The 20,000-nt window shown below is 43.0% G+C and overlaps 1 protein-coding gene across 3 annotated transcripts in view; it reads left to right on the plus strand.

The window, feature by feature from the left end:
* The first annotated feature begins 8,428 nt into the window (after window positions 1-8,428).
* ETV4 (ETS variant transcription factor 4) overlaps window positions 8,429-20,000 on the plus strand; it is a 59,703-nt gene continuing 48,131 nt past the window's right edge. The window contains exons 1-4 of one of the 3 annotated variants that reach the window (XM_073565338.1): window positions 8,429-8,622; window positions 9,584-9,675; window positions 9,845-9,941; window positions 11,110-11,157. In XM_073565338.1, the coding sequence (XP_073421439.1) occupies window positions 9,619-9,675; window positions 9,845-9,941; window positions 11,110-11,157 (202 nt within the window). In that variant the 5' untranslated portion in view covers window positions 8,429-8,622; window positions 9,584-9,618. The remainder of the gene's footprint in view (window positions 8,623-9,583; window positions 9,676-9,844; window positions 9,942-11,109; window positions 11,158-20,000) is intronic. The other 2 variants (XM_073565336.1, XM_073565337.1) reach the window with 2 other exon arrangements.

Raw genomic sequence — 20,000 nt, forward strand, 5'->3', positions numbered from 1 at the left:
CTCTCTGTGTTCTTTCTCTCTCTCTCTCTCTCTCTCTCTCTCTCTCTCTCTCTCTCTCTGTGTTCTCTCTCTCTCTCTCGTTCTCTCTTTCTCTCTCTGTGTTCTCTCGTTCTCTCTCTGTGTTCTCTCGTTCTCTCTCTTTCTCTCTCTCTCTCTCGTTCTCTCTCTCTGTGTGTTCTTTCTTTCTCTCTTTCTCTCTCTCTGTGTTCTTTCTCTCTCTCTCTGTGTTCTTTCTCTCTCTCTCTGTGTTCTTTCTCTCTCTCTCTGTGTTCTTTCTCTCTCTCTGTGTTCTTTCTCTCTCTCTCTGTGTTCTTTCTCTCTCTCTCTGTGTTCTTTCTCTCTCTGTGTTCTTTCTCTCTCTCTGTGTTCTTTCTCTCTCTCTCTGTGTGTTCTTTCTCTGTGTGTGTGTTTTCTCTCTTTCTCTCTCTGTGTGTGCTTTCTCTCTCTGTGTGTGCTTTCTCTCTCTGTGTGTGCTTTCTCTCTCTCTCTCTCTCTCGTTCTCTCTCTCTCTCTCTCGTTCTGTGTTCTTTCTCTCTCTCTCTCTCTCTCTCTCGTTCTCTCTGTGTTCTTTCTCTCTCTCTCTCTCTCTCTCTCTCTCTCTCTCTCTCTCTCTCTCTCTCTCTCTCTCTCGTTCTGTGTTCTTTCTCTCTCTCTCTCTCTCTCTCTCGTTCTCTCTGTGTTCTTTCTCTCTCTCTCTCTCGTTCTCTCTGTGTTCTTTCTCTCTCTCGTTCTCTCTGTGTTCTTTCTCTCTCTCTCTCTCGTTCTCTCTGTGTTCTTTCTCTCTCTCTCTCTCGTTCTCTCTGTGTTCTTTCTCTCTCTCTCTCTCGTTCTCTCTGTGTTCTTTCTCTCTCTCTCTCTCTCTCTCTCGTTCTCTCTGTGTTCTCTCTCTCTCGTTCTCTGTGTTCTCTCTCTCGTTCTCTCTGTGTTCTCTCTCTCTCGTTCTCTGTGTTCTCTCTCTCGTTCTCTGTGTTCTCTCTCTCGTTCTCTGTGTTCTCTCGTTCTCTCTCTGTGTTCTCTCGTTCTGTGTTCTCTCGTTCTCTCTCTGTGTTCTCTCGTTCTCTCTGTGTTCTTGTTCTCTCTCTCGTTCTCTCTCTGTGTTCGTTCTCTCTCTCTCTCGTTCTCTCTCTGTGTTCGTTCTCTCTCTCTCGTTCTCTCTCTGTGTTCGTTCTCTCTCTGTGTTCGTTCTCTCTCTGTGTTCGTTCTCTCTCTGTGTTCGTTCTCTCTCTCTCTCGTTCTCTCTCTGTGTTCGTTCTCTCTCTCTCTCGTTCTCTCTCTCTCTCGTTCTCTCTCTTTCTCTCTCTCTCTCTCGTTCTCTCTCTCTGTGTGTTCTTTCTTTCTCTCTTTCTCTCTCTGTGTTCTTTCTCTCTCTCTCTGTGTTCTTTCTCTCTCTCTCTGTGTTCTTTCTCTCTCTCTCTGTGTTCTTTCTCTCTCTCTCTGTGTTCTTTCTCTCTCTCTGTGTTCTTTCTCTCTCTCTGTGTTCTTTCTCTCTCTCTCTGTGTGTTCTTTCTCTGTGTGTGTGTTTTCTCTCTTTCTCTCTCTGTGTGTGCTTTCTCTCTCTGTGTGTGCTTTCTCTCTCTGTGTGTTCTTTCTCTCTCTCTCTCTCTCTCTCTCTCTCTCTCTCTCGTTCTCTCTCTCTCTCTCTCGTTCTGTGTTCTTTCTCTCTCTCTCTCTCTCTCTCTCGTTCTCTCTGTGTTCTTTCTCTCTCTCTCTCTCTCTCTCTCTCTCTCTCTCTCTCTCTCTCTCTCGTTCTGTGTTCTTTCTCTCTCTCTCTCTCTCTCTCGTTCTGTGTTCTTTCTCTCTCTCTCTCTCTCTCTCTCTCTCTCGTTCTCTCTGTGTTCTTTCTCTCTCTCTCTCTCTCTCTCTCTCTCTCTCTCGTTCTCTCTGTGTTCTTTCTCTCTCTCTCGTTCTCTCTGTGTTCTCTCTCTCTCTCTCTCGTTCTCTCTGTGTTCTTTCTCTCTCTCTCTCTCTCTCTCTCGTTCTCTCTGTGTTCTCTCTCTCTCGTTCTCTGTGTTCTCTCTCTCGTTCTCTCTGTGTTCTCTCTCTCTCGTTCTCTGTGTTCTCTCTCTCGTTCTCTGTGTTCTCTCGTTCTCTCTCTGTGTTCTCTCGTTCTCTCTCTGTGTTCTCTCGTTCTCTCTGTGTTCTTGTTCTCGTTCTTGTTCTCTCTCTCGTTCTCTCTCTGTGTTCGTTCTCTCTCTCTCTCGTTCTCTCTCTGTGTTCGTTCTCTCTCTCTCGTTCTCTCTCTGTGTTCGTTCTCTCTCTGTGTTCGTTCTCTCTCTGTGTTCGTTCTCTCTCTCTCTCGTTCTCTCTCTGTGTTCGTTCTCTCTCTCTCTCGTTCTCTCTCTCTCTCGTTCTCTCTCTTTCTCTCTCTCTCTCTCGTTCTCTCTCTCTGTGTGTTCTTTCTTTCTCTCTTTCTCTCTCTCTGTGTTCTTTCTCTCTCTCTCTGTGTTCTTTCTCTCTCTCTCTGTGTTCTTTCTCTCTCTCTCTGTGTTCTTTCTCTCTCTCTCTGTGTTCTTTCTCTCTCTCTCTGTGTTCTTTCTCTCTCTCTCTGTGTTCTTTCTCTCTCTCTCTGTGTTCTTTCTCTCTCTCTCTGTGTTCTTTCTCTCTCTCTCTGTGTTCTTTCTCTCTCTCTGTGTTCTTTCTCTCTCTCTGTGTTCTTTCTCTCTCTCTGTGTTCTTTCTCTCTCTCTCTGTGTTCTTTCTCTCTCTCTGTGTTCTTTCTCTCTCTCTGTGTTCTTTCTCTCTCTCTCTGTGTGTGTGTTTTCTCTCTTTCTCTCTCTGTGTGTGCTTTCTCTCTCTGTGTGTGCTTTCTCTCTCTGTGTGTGCTTTCTCTCTCTGTGTGTGCTTTCTCTCTCTGTGTGTGCTTTCTCTCTCTCTCTCTCTCTCTCTCTCTCTCTCTCTCTCTCTCGTTCTCTCTCTCTCTCTCTCGTTCTGTGTTCTTTCTCTCTCTCTCTCTCTCGTTCTCTCTGTGTTCTTTCTCTCTCTCTCTCTCTCTCTCTCTCTCTCTCTCTCGTTCTGTGTTCTTTCTCTCTCTCTCTCTCTCTCGTTCTGTGTTCTTTCTCTCTCTCTCTCTCTCTCTCGTTCTCTCTGTGTTCTTTCTCTCTCTCTCTCTCTCTCTCGTTCTCTCTGTGTTCTTTCTCTCTCTCTCTCTCTCTCTCTCTCTCTCGTTCTCTCTGTGTTCTTTCTCTCTCTCTCTCTCGTTCTCTCTGTGTTCTTTCTCTCTCTCTCTCTCGTTCTCTCTGTGTTCTCTCTCTCTCGTTCTGTGTTCTCTCTCTCGTTCTCTCTGTGTTCTCTCTCTCTCGTTCTCTGTGTTCTCTCTCTCTCGTTCTCTGTGTTCTCTCTCTCTCGTTCTCTGTGTTCTCTCGTTCTCTCTCTGTGTTCTCTCGTTCTGTGTTCTCTCGTTCTCTCTCTGTGTTCTCTCGTTCTCTCTGTGTTCTTGTTCTCTCTCTCGTTCTCTCTCTGTGTTCTTGTTCTCTCTCTCGTTCTCTCTCTGTGTTCGTTCTCTCTCTCTCTCGTTCTCTCTCTGTGTTCGTTCTCTCTCTCTCGTTCTCTCTCTGTGTTCGTTCTCTCTCTGTGTTCGTTCTCTCTCTGTGTTCGTTCTCTCTCTCTCTCGTTCTCTCTCTGTGTTCGTTCTCTCTCTCTCTCGTTCTCTCTCTGTGTTCGTTCTCTCTCTGTGTTCGTTCTCTCTCTCTCGTTCTCTCTCTGTGTTCGTTCTCTCTCTCTCGTTCTCTCTCTGTGTTCGTTCTCTCTCTCTCGTTCTCTCTCTCTCTCTCTCTCGTTCTCGTTCTCTCTCTGTGTTCTCTCTCTCTCTCTCGTTCTTTCTCTTTCTCTCTCTGTGTGTTCTTTCTCTCTCTCTGTGTGTTCTTTCTCTCTCTCTGTGTGTTCTTTCTCTCTCTCTCTCTGTGTGTGTGTGTGTGTTCGTTCTTTCTCTCTCTCTCTCTCTCTCTCTCTCTCTCGTTCTCGTTCTCTCTCTGTGTTCTCTCGTTCTCGTTCTGTGTTCTCTCGTTCTCTGTGTTCTCTCGTTCTCTGTGTTCTCTCGTTCTCTGTGTTCTCTCGTTCTCTGTGTTCTCTCGTTCTCTCTGTGTTCTCTCGTTCTCTGTGTTCTCTCGTTCTCTCTCTGTGTTCTCTCGTTCTCTCTCTGTGTTCTCTCGTTCTCTCTCTGTGTTCTCTCGTTCTCTCTCTGTGTTCTCTCGTTCTCTCTCTGTGTTCGTTCTCTCTCTGTGTTCGTTCTCTCTCTCTCTCGTTCTCTCTCTGTGTTCGTTCTCTCTCTCTCTCGTTCTCTCTCTGTGTTCGTTCTCTCTCTCTCTCGTTCTCTCTCTGTGTTCGTTCTCTCTCTCTCTCGTTCTCTCTCTGTGTTCGTTCTCTCTCTCTCTCGTTCTCTCTGTGTTCGTTCTCTCTCTCTCTCGTTCTCTCTCTGTGTTCTCGTTCTCTCTCTGTGTTCTCTCTCTCTCTCTCTCTCGTTCTTTCTCTCTCTCTCTCGTTCTTTCTCTCTCTCTCTCTGTGTGTTCTTTCTCTCTCTGTGTGTTCTTTCTCTCTCTCTGTGTGTTCTTTCTCTCTCTCTGTGTGTTCTTTTCTCTCTCTCTGTGTGTTCTTTCTCTCTCTCTGTGTGTTCTTTCTCTCTCTCTGTGTGTGTGTGTTCGTTCTTTCTCTCTCTCTCTCTCTCTCTCTCTCTCTCTCTCTCTCTCTCGTTCTCGTTCTCGTTCTGTGTTCTCTCTCTCTCTCTCGTTCTTTCTCTCTCTCTCTCTCGTTCTTTCTCTCTCTCTCTCTCTCTGTGTGTTCTTTCTCTCTCTCTCTCTGTGTGTTCTTTCTCTCTCTCTCTCTGTGTGTTTGTGTTCGTTCTTTCTCTCTCTCTCTCTCTCTCTCTCTCTCTCTCTCTCTTCATTCAAATAGGCTTTATTGGCAGGACCAAAATACAATTAGTGTTGCCAAAGCAAGAAAAGAAGTGTGGCAGGGGAGTGGATTAGGGTAGTGGGGATGGGGTGTTGGGGGCAAAATTTGGGGAGTGATTGTCCATTTGGAGGTCTTTAGTTCCTCTCATCTTATGACATGTGGTGACATATTGGGCAGCGACCTCCACCATTGATTCTTCTTCCCCCAGTAGGATGCAGAGTTTCCTCTCCTTGTGCATGGATGGGAAGTCTGGGGTATGGGTGGTAAGTTTCTGGAAGTGGGAGTCCCTCACTGCTGAGTATTTGTTGCAGTGCAGCAGGAAATGCACCTCATCTTCCAGAGCCCCCTGCTGGCAGTGCTGGCACAGTTTGTTCTCTCGTGGCTTGTATGTCTGTTGGTGCCGCCCTGTTTCCACCTCTAGGTTGTGGGCGCTAAATCTGTATATACTCAGGGTCTGCCTGTTTTTGGGGTGGCATAGCCTTTCCAGGTATGGAGCCAGTGTGTAGTCCCTCCGCAGTGACCGGTAGATGGTGAGTTTCTGGGAGTTCTCCAATTCACTCTTCCAACCCTCTATGTATTGCATCTTGCAGCTCTCTGAGATCTTTTATTTGGGCTTTAGTTAGGGTGGGTTGCTGACTTTGGTTAAGCTGGCTGCCGAGGTTCCTGGCTTGCTCTTGGCTCTGGCTCAGCAGGGCTTTATGATGGTAGGAGCTGGGGTTGCTGTTCTGTATATGCGCCTGGTGTGATAGCGCCCTCTTGTGTATAGTGAGCCATAAGGGGAATCGGCCCAGCTCTGCCCGACAGGCTATGTTTGAGGTGCTGCGATGTACCTGGAGGAGATATTTGCAGAACTCCAGATGGAAGACTTCGGTTGGGCTGGAATCTCACTTTTTCTGGTCTGGATAGGTTGCTGGTCCCCATACCTCGCTGCCATATAGCAGTATAGGTGTGATGATGCTGTCGAATATCTTGAGCCAGACTCTCACCGGTGGTTTGAGGTGGTACATTTGTCTTCTGATGATATAGAAGGTTCTGCATGCTTTCCCTTTCAGGGTCTCTGCTGCTTGCTTGAGGCTCCCGGTTTGGCTTAGCTCCAGACCGAGGTAGGTATAGCTGCTTGTCTTCTCTAGCGTGGCACCATTTAGTGTGAGGGAGGAAGTGGAGGTTTCTTTAGAACTCCTCTTTTGAAACACCATGACTTTGGTCTTCTTTTGGTTGATGGGCAGCGCCCATGTGGTGCTGAATGTTTCCAGCACGGCCAAGCTATCTTGGAGGCCTCTCTCGGTTGGGGAAAGCAGCAGGAGGTCATCTGCATACAGCAGGATCTTCACTTCTCGGTCGTGCAGGCTGAGACCTGGGGCAGAGGAGGATTCCAGGGCCGCTGCCAGTCCATTTATGTAGATGTTAAATAGAGTTGGGCTCAGGCTGCAGCCCTGTCTTACCCCACGGCACTGCCGGAAGAAGGCCGTCCTCTTTCCATTCACCTTCACGCTGCACCGATTCTCAGTGTATGAGCTCTTGATGACGTCGTAGGTTCTGCCACCTATTCCGCTCTCCAGGAGTTTCAGGAACAGACCTGGGTGCCACACTGAGTCAAAGGCCTTCTTGAAGTCCACAAAACATGCAAATATTTTCCCCTGTTTTTTTCTATGGATGTGGGTCTTGATGAGGCTTTGCAGGGTGTAGATGTGATCCGTGGTGCGATGGTTTGGCATGAACCCAGCTTGGCTTCTGCTGAGGGTGTCCCGCTGGGTGAGGAAGGTGATGATCCTTTTGTTAATAATGCAGTTAAATAGTTTTCCCAGAATGCTGTTAACACATTCCTCTGTAGTTTGCTGGATCATATCTGTCTCCATTCTTGTAGATGGGCGTTATGAGACCTTGATTCCAGCTTTTTGGGAAGTAGCCAGCACTCAGGATGTGGGTGAATAGTTTTGCCAGTGCTGCATGTATATCTGGGGAACTGAATTTGATCATCTCTGGCAGGATGCCGTCACTGCCCGCGGCCTTCTTGCATTTCATAAATTTGATACTGTCTTTTATTTCCAGCACACTGGTATGTCCAGAGGATTTTGGAAGTCTTTGATTGTCTCCTCCAGGTCTCTGAGTTTAGTGGTTAGGTGTTTCTGTTCTGGGGTTAGGTCTTCTTCTGGTATGTTCTTGTAGAGGCCTTTGAAGTAGCAGTGCCAGATGTTGCCATTTTGGATGTGGAGGGTGCTCTGCTTGGGCTTTGTGCCGATATGATTCCAGGTCTCCCAGAATGAGTTGTCCTGGAGGGAGTCCTCAAGCTTCTGTAGTTCTTGGCAGATATGCCTCTGTTTTTTCTGCCTGAGAGTGCGTTTGTATTGCCTCTGTAGGATGTCATGGGCCGCTCTTAGGTCCCTGTTGTTTTGGATCTCTGTGCTTTTGATTTGAGGCTACCCTTAGGGAGTTGCGTAGTGACTTACATTCTTTGTCAAACCATTTTTGGCCTTGTTTATTTGTTGGTTTCTTGGGGTTGGTTCTTCTGATGCCTGCTAGCTCTGCCATGGTGTATAGGATGTTGTTAAAGTAATTCACTGCCCCGTTGACCCCTTGCTGGTTTGATGCGTAACTACTTGTGTTGAAATTTACAAGTAGCTCTTGGATCTCGGTTCTGTTAGTCATGTTGGTGTATTCAGTGGATAACTGTTTGGGCCACTTGTAGACTGGTCAGGTGTGGCTTTTCTATGGGTTGTTTGTCCGTGGATCTCATGTACAGCAGTGTCTGGTTGTGGTCTGACAGGTGGGTTTCAGGGGTGACTATGAAGGCATTTATGTTTGCTCTCGTTTCAGGGGTGACTATGAAGGCATTTGTTTGCTCTCTCTCTCTGTTCTGTTCTCTCTCTTTGTTCTCTCTCTTTGTTCTCTCTCTCTGTTCTCTCTCTCTGTTCTCTCTCTCTGTTCTCTCTCTCAAACCCTAGCTATTCCTCTTGTTATGCTACTGCAGGGTCAAAACCGATGCGGATCCGCAGCAGAATTCGCACCGTGTGCACACACCCTACAAACGCATTTAAAAAATCTTCTGCAGATACTCAATGTGCACAAGCCCTAACTTTTCCCTGTTGATTCCTACAAACATCTGGTTGCGGAGGGTTTTTTTTCCTTCTCACTGCCAAAGGCACCAGAAATACGGCCACAAAGTCTTGCTTTATGAGCAGCCTGTGTACAGGACCAGTGCGGCGAAGTGTCTGACTCCCATGTACATGGCTGGGCTCCGCCACATGTTCGGAGGCTTTCCGTGCTGAGCCCCAGAGACTCCTGTGAGTCCCGCTCCCTGCCCTGCTGCCGCCCCTCCTCCCTCCATGAATGAAGTCCGCTCTGTTCTCCACTTTATGAATGAGTGCCAGACTTCTGAATGGAACGCTGACCAGCTCCGCCCCTGATTGGCTGGCCTTTCCCGCCCCTCCATTGGCTGGGCGGGGCTGGCGGCCTGCGCTCTGATTGGCTCTGGCGTCTCAGGCTGGCTTTCATTCACAAAAAACTCAATGAAACAAAAGAGGAGAAGGGGAAATGTGAGACCATGAAAGAGGAAACTCACCAATCGCGGCCTCCCCTGGGCAAACAACTGTCTGAGCTGCGAGAAAAACAAGTCCTTTCAAATCAGCACTTTAAATCTGGGGCTGCAGGGCTCCATTCCCTCCCCTCTCTGGTGATTCCTCTCCTGCACAGCAAATCCGATCCGCTGAGACCTTCCTGCAGCTCCTAGAGCATTGAGGTGAGGGATCCGATCGCTTCATAGCAACTTATTTCGCGATCTTGTTGTTTTACTGGGTGTAAAGGAGGAGGATCACGGGGAACACGCCCTGGCAGCCCATGTGAAGGGGAATCTGGCGCTTTAGAGCCGAGATTCCTGCAGGAATGGGAGATCGGGGGCTTTCAGGGACTTTTAGCTGCAGGGTCCAGACCTTGGATTGATCTGATCGGAGCTGTGCGCTGGAGAAGGTTGTGTGGGGGCAGCAGCCATATGTTCTGCTGGGACAGAGTAGGAAATAACAACTGAGGTTTAGGGAAGATGCAGGTTTCAGGTGGAAACCAGTATAGGCAAACTGGGGGACCCAGCTCTTACCGATCCAGAGCAGTTTCATGTATACTGTGGCCGATGACCGCTCCATCTGTGGGGCCAAAAAAAGATTGCTTCCAAAAAGGAGTTTTGTTTTTTTTCTTAAAAAATAAAAAAAAATCTGCAAAGATAAACGCTTGGGATCGATTCCTAGATTTTCTATGAAAAAAAAAAATAAGTGCAAAGTGCCCAGATTATGGCCTACTTGTCCCATGCCTTCGTAGGCAACACTGCCCATATGAGGAGTATGTATTGGAAAAGCTTTTAGAAAAGAAACACTTTGTGCCCAGGTTATGCTGGCGATGACCATAAACCAGTCTGGATTGTGCATGTGTTTATGAAATGGTAGCTTTTCTAGAAAGTCAGGAACTTTGCGCTTCGTGTTCTCCAAACTTCATCTGGATGTATAGATCTAGATTTGTGGGCTTGTGACCTGGCCTCTGTGTGTATTCTGCCCTATTGGTAGAAATCCATGGCTAATTGGCCACAGCTTTTCTTGACTAGACACCCCCCTCCCCCTCCTGTATGCATTTTTGTGAATGGGTCTCATTATGTATGCATGTTTGTGCTCTCCATTCATACTCCTCTCTCCCCCTCCTCTTTCCTGTCCTTGCAGACTGCTGATCCTCCATGACAACACACAGTTAACAAATGGACCATAGGATGAGAGGTTACCTGGATCAGCAAGTGCCTTATACCCTGACAAATGTGAGTCTTGAGCTTTTCTCCTCCTGCTCCTCCTCCTATCTACTCTCTACAACATTCCTGTGATGGTCACAAGATCCTCTCGCTTCCTCTCGTTGCTTATGTAACCTCACGCTGCCATCTGAAATATTTTCATTTGACACTTGGATTTCCTTTTCCTTTTTTTTGGCAGGGGCAGAACCCTCAAGGGCATGGAGACGTAGACCGATACTGTATGGCCGGCAGGAGAAAATTCATGGATGCAGATCTCCCGCCCCAAGAATCTGAAGGTAATGTCAACATTTTACCTATTGTCCCCGACACAAAAGAGGGCAAATATTTACATGTCTGCGGTAACATATTGTCATGTATCTGATATTTTTTTTTTTTTTTTTTTTTGTAATAAGAATGGACATGTTCACATTGCTTTCTGGTGTCGGGAAAAGATTTCACAATCCGCTCTTTTGTTTTATTGAGACAGTCCCTGGGTTATTTTTATTATACCATTATACCTTTATTTACATCAATTTACTTTACTCTCAACTTTTAGTTGATCAGTCATGAAAACTCCCATCATCTACTAAATATTTTACACCACAGATTCCCAGGGTACCATTCACAAATTCTAATGGGCATTTCTGTTGTGTGTATGTATATGTGTGTATATGTGTGTATGTATATATATATATATATATATATATCATATACAGATGTTACAGAACAGCGTTATTTATCCCTTGTCTTGTCTGCCTTTCCATCATACCTGACAAACTTCTGTCTGCCACATCTGTGCATGTGTTACATGTAAGTATATTGAGCTGTAGGATTTCTGCGTTCTATGTCTATATGGAATGTCGAGTGTGTAATTGACCACAACTGTATCTTCTGTGCTTCTCCATATTTAGCTATCCCGATGCACAAAGACCGTTACATGACAAACACAGCTCTGCCTCATCTGTGTACATAGCATATATAGCTCAGTTACATGTAGGCATACTTTGCATTTTTCTCTATCCGGAAAGTCATTACAGACATATAAGGGTGGGATGAATAATTTGGCACAATGTATTGTCTATGCTTCTCCCGATGGGCAAAGACCATGACATGACAAATGTTGGCTCTGCTACATCTATATGGCTGGAGTTGCGTGAATGCATGCTGCGCCTTTTGACTTTCAGACGTCTTCTATGTACATGGAGGGTTGTATGAGGGGTTATTTTGGTACAGGGTTCAGGGCCTGTGTAGATGAGATGGGTGACGTCGGTGTCATTTTCACCATGTGGCATTCTCGGAGTGATCATTCTTATGTAGCACCAACCTATACTGAGGCCTTTTACCATGAAATATATTAAGATACAACGGTCTTTGGCTGTAAACGCTTCTGGGAGTGTCTGTAATAAACGGCAAACAATTCCTAAAAGCCGGATTCTGGAGTCACACTCTTCCTTTCCTTTTCAGATCTCTTCCAGGATTTAGTCCAATTCCAAGAAACCTGGCTAACAGAAGGTAAGTTCCCCCTCTGCATTATTGCCGCACGGTCGGCACATCTGTATTTATTCCTCCCCTCCCATGTATTTATTTTAGCCCGTTCCACAGATGAGCGATATTTTTCTTTTCTGCCAACGTTTTGGGACTTGTTTAACTTCAGGATTATGAATAAAACAATTGTGCTGTGTATTTGCTTATGAATAGGATCTGGCTCTCAGCCCATAAACCCCTCCCCCCCACCAATCCCGAGTTTTCCTCCTTTATTTTTTAGTTTTTTTTTTTCTTAACTCATACTGGTGTTGCAAGAGTTAAAGCGGTAATTTCTTGAAGTATTTGCCGTGTGGTCTTCTTTATGCATTTCGCTTTGAATCTTTCTTGCAATTTTATTTATTTATTTTTTTTCCAAACACGAGTTTGAAAGGAAAAGCAATTCCTTGGAGTCTAATTAGACTGAAAGCAAATGGAACACTGGACGGAGATTTTTCTGCTGTCTGTACAAGCTTGAAAGGAATTATCATTTAGTAATCTTGCAGTGTCTGAAAAAAAAAAAAAAAAGCAGCGGAGCGACTGTTGTGGTGTTTGTTTTATTGTATTGGCCATTCTGGCCCAGATGAGTGTTACATTCTAGCAAATGGAAGCTTGCAACCTAAAGCCTTGATGTTGTGTACACCAGGTGATCCATGCCTGTCTTTATAAGGACTGCAATGTGTGATCATTGCCCTGCAGCTATCTTGATCTCATCTGGTTAATGGGAAGGATTTGGTTTTGGATTGACTGAGGATAGTGGTACATCAGAGCTTACACTCTAGATCAGTGTTCCCTAACTCCGGTCCTCAAGAGCCACCAACAGGTCATGTTTTCAGGATTTCCTTAGTATTGCTCAGGTGCTTGAATTCTTGTCTGTCCAGGTGATGCAATTATCACCTGTGCAATACTAAGGAAATCCTGAAAACATGACCTGTTGGTGGCTTTTGAGGACCAAAGTTGGGGAACCCTGGTCTGGATCATGGCGGTTTACAGTCTAGGCTAGTGGTTAAAATGTAGAACAGGGATCTGTATTCATTGGCACTACAGCACCCTAGTTGCCCTGTAGTCTCCCAATGCTGGGAGTTGTTTCACAATAACTGGAGTGCCGAAGGTTGCTGATTTATAGCAAAGTGCTACAGTATAGATAAGGAGCATAGGAGCTTACAGAGCGCAGACGTGTAGATTACAGATTAATGGTGCACAGGCATGTACACTAAAGCAAAGCGGCAGTGGGCTTGTAAATTTCACTTTCTGACACTCGCGGAAACTTTCCATTGTTTGCCACATCATAAAGACTAATATATTTTTTAATCTATTAGCTAAGTGTAGGCTTAAAGAATGAATGCAAAGAAGTAGATATTGGATATGATTCCTGCCAGCTTTCCTATGGTAAATGAATTTGTGATGACAACTGGACAATAACATATGGTGTGCATTAGCACAGGAAATGACCATGAGGGTTCATGCTTATGGCAAATTAATGCTGGAGCATTGTGGTGTGGAGCATGCTGCCTTGTTGGAGCATTGATCATTATGACTGCAGTGTTTGACTTTTTTTTTTTTTTTTTTTTTTTTTCCCCTTAGAAAAGATTTGCATAGCAAAATGTAGGTGAATCTCGTTTCCTAAAGTGCATTCTGTGTAACGGTTCCGTTATGTGTAAACCATCCCATCTGTACTGTGTCTTGTATAGGACTCCTTATGGGATTACTTTTTCGCGATGTCTCTCTTGATATACAGATTTGTCTCGGGCCGTTGTGCTCATTTTATACTATGTGGTTATTGTAGTCTCCGTATGAATCCTAGAGTGTCTTGTCAGTATTGGTGCACGCAGTCTATTCTGCTTTCATAGCTACACCACTAACCCGGCTCCGAAAGATCTCTAGGACATGTTCACAGAATATTTGATCGTTTATATCCCGTATACGGTAGTTTGACCTTTATGGCTTGGTGTCAGAGTGTCACACATGGCTAGAATATGAATATTTTCAGGCAGAGGTATGTACTCTACTAATGGCAGGTAGATTCCCTATTCTACCATGCAATGTGAATTGGATTCAATGACCCCATCCCTCATCCAAAAAAATATAAAATCCTACACTTTGTGATTTTATTTCTTTTTTTTCTTTTCTTTCTATAACTACATATTTTTATTTTTTGCTTTGCCCATTGATATTAAAACATTCTTGTCAGTTTCATGGCCGATGATTCCAACCATCAAATGCTGCAAACGTGAGCTCGGTGATAGTATGGTCTTAACGTAAAAACTTCCTAGTTTTTCTTTCTTATTTTGCCATCAAGAATCCAAAAGGGGGACAATTTGGAAGATTTTAATTGAAAATGTGGTGGCAAATATAATGTAGGTTTCAGGGGTCACTTGGCAAACTTTTAATTGTTTGGTGGCCTCAGCAATACTATAGTTTATAGACCTCGAAGGAAAAGTGGCCAATAAGATACGTGCAGGTTGCGACATATCTAGGATCTTTGCCTACTTGGGTTTGTGCCGTCATGTTCGTTTTGCAGCTCCTGCCACTTTTAGGGCCTTACTGTAGAGATTGCCTATATTCCTACTCTAGGGTTTAACTTAAAAACAGTCACGCTATTAACCCTAAGCTATACGCTGTTTTACTAGTGTGGGCTACTTGTTAACACTTCATTTATGTTCTCACTTGGTATACATAAGTGAAAAATGCTTAGGAAGTAATTAAGGTTTTAATGTCCAGAAGGCATTGGAAACTTGCATATGTTGTCCACAGTAAGCAATGCATTAATTCCTCCTTATATCGACCAAATTTCTACAGATTACTAAATGGTCAACGTAGAGTCTTGTGATTTGGCCTTAGTTATATGATATAGAGGAATTCTCTTAATTCTACCAGTTTCTGAAGCTTGGTCATTCTCCCCATTGTTCAGTACTCAAAATTGTTTTTTTGTTTTTTTTTCTATTTTCACTATACGTTTATTATTGAATCAGACAGGTTAGAGGGTTAAATCCAGTTGTCAGGTGTATGTGTGGTTTTGTCCGTCACGGAAATGGTGCATAATATAAAAATGGTTTTGGTCCAGGTCCAGCTTGTCCTGGCCACTGAAGTCTGAATTAATGCGTTGTCCTTTTATGGCAATAACCATCTGAAACCGCTAACGACTTCAAGTTCTCCATGAAGAGGTTAAAAAGACTAATGAAGATTCAGGACTAATGATTCCTGCCTTTTTAAATAATTGGATCAGTGATACGAGCCTTTTCTAAACTGTCACACGGGTGTTATACAGTCAGACCTTGGACTGTCAATTCTAATGCAGGTGAGCATGCAGGTCTCTATGAGCCACTTATAATAATGGATAAGTTAAGATCTGGTGTTTGGCACTGCAAGTCCCTTTGCGTTTGGACATGAACCTCCTGCGTCTTCCTCAAAGGACCCATTCTTATGACACCGACACCATGCTTTTTAATATTGGGATTACAAAATCGCTTAGAGCCCCAGTCTCCATCTGGTTTGATATCACTGGTAGGTTTTCTGTTATATCTTGTATCATCTGTTGCTTTTGTTCTGACCATTTGTGATTGTGGTTTTATTCTATTGATATATATTGATGTATTGTCAAGGTAGGTGTCACATGTGGGGGGGTCATAATCCTGATTAGTTTTTATTGTCTCACTTTTAGGGTTACTTAGGGACTGGTCTGCACCTAATAGGTTTATTACTATGTAATGATGCAATCAGGTATATAGAATTTCTTTAGTGATGGTTTATTGATTGACATATTAGGAGTCATTTGTAGTTTGAAATATTTCCAGCACTGCAGCATTTTTTGTGTTCGGCTTTTAGGACTGATGATATCCCAGTCACTACAGGATTTTTGGCTCTTCGTTTGTTTCTTTTTGAATTGTTTCAAGATACTGTTATATTTGATTTTGTCACTAGTAGGGTTTGTGTGTTTTTTTTTTTTTTTTTTTTTTTTTTGTTTTTTTTTATTTTATTTTACAATGGTCGTTTTCTGGCTTTCAACCCTTTAATTGAATTAGTTACACCGGAGTCCTCAGTATTTTGCTACTTCTATTAGCAATAATGTATGTTGAACTTTGCCACGTTCTGTGTGTTTTTCCATTATCTGTGCTCTCTTGACCTACCATGCTGTATAACCTATAGCCCATGCCCCCTTTATGGCTCGAGGTGTGAAAGGAAATACAATAAACCTTTGTTATACAAGAGTGTATTTCAAGGAATAGTCCACTCCTTCCATGAGGATTTATAGACTTCTTTATTTTAGTTTTCTATTAATTTTATACACTTTGCATTAAATATGGCTTCATATTTCTATGGGTTTCCCATTTGTATCTACAGGTTATACCTCTGCTTTGCTGTAGTCAGACATTGCAAAGAATGGACTTCATCTTTTCCTACCTAAATAAACTAAAAAGACTGCTAATGCCACAGCTTGACATACAATCTATTTTTCCCCATTTCCTAGAAATCATCTTTTTTTTTTTTTTTCTTACTTTTGATCCATTGTTGAGGGACTTGTTTAGAAAATGGAAATATTTGGCTAGTGGACTTGGATCCCATGTATTTTTTCTTAGAAGTATTTGTTGGTAATGGCATCCTGGTTCTGTTATATATCCATATCTGTTAAACTGAAGCCTTTGCTTTGTGCAGCTAGCCATGCATGGTGGCCACCTTGGACAGCTTAAGGGCATCAGGCCATGCTTGAACAGTGATCATTTTCAGTTGGTATAGGAGGTAGTGACAATCCATTGTGAATCCTAAATGGCTTTATAGTTAAGTCTTGTTCTTGAACAGTTAATATCAAGAATCCCAATTCAATATTTAACGAGAATGATGAACAAGAAACCAAGTTCAGGGGTAGCCATGACTGCAAAAGATTTCCGTCAAAAAACGGAATAGCCGAAGTGTACAACTTTTTTTTTTTTTTCTGGTCTAAGGGCTACATTGTCAGGTTCCATCACTCTCACAGGCTAACCTAAAAGTTAAATGGTTACTCTAAGCTGATATTTTGATCTACTTTTCATAGTAAATAAACTGTTAATCTGGTAAATGATTGTATTTCTTAGAAGTAATGAGGCTACAGTATGTATTGTTGACCAGCTTCTCGTTAGTTGAGTTGGACAAAAAGCTGAGCACTTTAGGTTTTGGTTCCAAATGTGTTTCACAGTCATCCATTTTGGGAAGTCATGTCATGGGCTTCTGTGATGTAGGGCAAATAGAGTTTAATGGTTCTGTATGGGATTGACAATCACAGAAACTGCTCAGATGTAACACTTCTTGTTAAGTTTTAAGCATTTGGTCTTTAATTGGAGTCTTTGAAGTTCCAGTTCAGAAAATCTTCATTTACAAGTGTCTGCCGAGATATGGGAAGTGGCTGAACTCCTAGATTGTAATGTTGGTTTAAGATTGCTCTTATCTGCTTAGAGATCTGTATTACCCTTGCTGATAGAAGAGCACGTGATTTTGAGATGTTATGATATTGCTGGGATACCAGTTTTATAACAGATATGTGTAGCAACAGGGTTGAGGATCAAGGTGAACTGCATTGGAGCGGATTTTTGCTTGGATCTGTCTGGTTTTCTTTGTCTTTTCATGTATGATTAACTGGTGGAGCCATTGAGGTTTTTCTATAGATACCATGTTGTGATGGGATATGTTTGTCTTTACTTTTTAGTTCTAAGCTAGAAGAGATTGCCCATCGTCCCCATGTATGTACTATCAGACAGGTCCCGACGCCTGAGGATTGTGTAACCACAGGCTCCCTGCATACAAAAGGACCCAGTGATGGATCCCATCACTCTGGCCATTCCACTGACAGTTTTTGACACTAGGCCATTAGATCAGCTGAGTCTTGCATCATTTTACTAAATGTGGTCTCTAGGTCTAGAAACCTCTCAATCCGCACCAAGCTCCTGTGAGATTTAGCTTATATTAAAAATTTGGCTCTAAGATATTTAAAAAAAAAATTTTATTATTATTTTGATATGCTTATTTAGACTTTTGTGAATTTTACATATGGTCACTTCTATATTTATATTTGTTGTGGAATCTTTCGAAGTTTGAGCTTGAAACTGAGTTCAGGACCATGCATTTTCATAAATGAATTTATGTATATCTGATGGCCTTTGCTGTTACAGAAAAGATATAATAATAATAATAATTTTTATTTGTATAGCGCCAACATATTCCGCAGCACTTTACAATTAAGTGGGGACATGTACAGACAATAAATTCAATACAAGTTAAGACAATTCAAACAGTGACATTAGGAGTGAGGTCCCTGCTCGCAAGCTTACAATCTATAATATACATTATTATATCTGAGTATAAAGTAATTCCAATTGTAACTTCCTAAAATAAGGTCCATCTGTGGCAAGCCTACACTGTATGTAATCTCTACTTTACATGCCACACATCCGGTGTGCATCATATCTTCAGAATAAGCCATAGACTTTGTCCATCAGTTAGATTAGCTGCTGTGATTTGATGTTGTCCTTTGATCTGTTTTTCTTTACCATTTGGTTGGGCCTTTTTAGAGTATGTACTAGCTTGAGCAAATCCTTAGGACTGCAGTGGAGGTCTCCGCTACAGAGGACAGGAAGAACTAGGTGATGAAGGGACAATAGCACACTTACTCCTTGGGTCTACAAGTGACATTCCCTTTGATGTGCTAATAATTGTGCTTACCCAACCATACTTCCTTGGTTCCCCCCTCCAACATTATTGCATATGAGGGTGATCAGTGGTTTGATTTGGTTAATCGTGAAAGTGGCTAAATTATGTGGTTGGTTGGCCTGAGCTTTGTTTTGAGTGTACTCTGCCTAAAGCGAAGAAAAGTTAACCGTAGAGTCCAGTTGAAAAAAAAAATCAGAGGATAATCCCGTTGACAGATGTCTTCACATTCCATACTCTGATCAACTGGTTTTGAACACAAGTGGTGATGTTGGTGCTCTTCATGTTTTGGAAAACTCACAGCATAACTTAATGGCTTGCCTAGAATTTTCCAAACACTCAAAAAACATCAGGTTGGAGACCACTTCTCTACATGCTGAATTTCAACTTTTGGTTGGGTCTTCCCACTTGGTGAAATGGTAAAGTCTAGTCTCAAAAATAGTTGTCATTTTTGACCCATGGTTGGCTTGTGAGGAAGAAGAAACAATTGCTTGACATGTTTGTGACACAATTTCCTATTTTAGTAGTGTTTTTCATATTCTCCATTCAGAATTGGAGTCACCAGTAAGTTAAGCTTCTATTAAATCAAGATTTTATATGGGCGTAACAATCTCTTGACTCCGATCTCTCCTTCACCTCCCATATACAATCTCTTGCCCGCTCGTGCCGCTTACACCTAAAGAACATCTCTAGAATCTGCCCTTTTCTCACCATGGAAACAACAAAAACCCTCACTGTCGCCCTGATCCACTCCCGCCTGGACTACTGTAACGCTCTATTAATTGGCCTCCCCCTCACTCGACTCTCCCCTCTCCAGTCCATCCTTAATGCAGCAGCCAGGGTTGTCCATCTGACTAATCGTTACTCGGACACATCCGCTCTTCGCCAGTCGTTACACTGGCTGCCCATTCATTACAGGATACAATTCAAAGTACTTGTTCTCACCCACAAAGCTCTCCACAGTGCGGCACCCCCTTACATCTCCTCCCTCATTTCTTTCTATCAGCCTAACCGACCGCTGCGCTCTGCAAATGACTTTCGACTAACCTCTGCCCGAATCCGTACCTCCCACTCCCGACTCCAAGACTTCTCCCGTGCTGCGCCAATCCTCTGGAATGCTCTACCCTAAGATATTAGGACTATCCACAATTTGCATAGTTTTAGGCGCTCGCTCAAAACACATTTGTTCAGAGCGGCCTATCACATTCAGTAATCAAAGTCATTTTATGTGTGTGTGTAGCCCATTCACTATCTCCATCTAACCCCCACCCCCTGAAGATGGCTGGACCATCATTGTAAATACAAACCTGTGCTTTGTATCTCCCCCACCTCATTGTAGATTGTAAGCTCTCACGAGCAGGGTCGTCTTATTTCGCTTTAATTATTGTATCGTTAACGTTGTTACTTATGACTGTTGTGTTTGAAACTGTTCAACTGTAAAGCGCTGTGGAATATGTTGGCGCTATATAAATAAAGATTATTTTTATTATTTAGTATGTAATCTTAATTTCTCCAGCTGGAACCTTAGTTTCTTATGAAAATTGCCGCCATGGTGCAATTTTTTGCAGAAAATGAGCAGTAAAAGATGCATCCGCATCTGACTTGCTGATGGCTCAAATTTATTTATTTTGTATTTTTTTGCGTCTGTTTTTATATTGTGTATGAATGTTCCCTTTTTTTTTTTTTTTCTTGAAAGTTAAGCTAAAATGGAAATGCCTACATGTTTGTGGTTACTTGCTGGCAGCGACCCTAACTGTGTATTTTGAGTTCTGACTGTTTTTTAATGTTATGCCTTGGCACAGGACAACCTAAATCCTCAGATTGCATCATCCTGCTTCTAAACAGGAGATTGCTTCAAATGCAAAGAGTAGTGCCTTATTTTATAAAACAGGGAATCCCGTGACAAATTTTACATTCTGATTGCCTATGCTTATCCTTAATGATTGTGTCTATTAAACATCGGGTTTAGTGACTATTTATCTTCTACATCTAACGTGTAGTCGCAGTTTGAATTTTGGTTATAAACCATTTTAGTCCAGGGAAGGATTGCTGCAGCATTTCTCAATATAGAAAGCCTATTTCTTTGGTTGCTGATACATCAAATAAACTTGTATTGGATAGGATTGTTTTGAATCTCAAATTGATGGGCCTAGCTCATT

This window comes from Dendrobates tinctorius, unplaced genomic scaffold (genome assembly GCF_039654945.1).
Source record: "Dendrobates tinctorius isolate UK_male_01 unplaced genomic scaffold, ASM3965494v1 ptg000667l, whole genome shotgun sequence".
In the NCBI taxonomy this organism is placed as follows: Eukaryota; Metazoa; Chordata; class Amphibia; order Anura; family Dendrobatidae; genus Dendrobates; species Dendrobates tinctorius.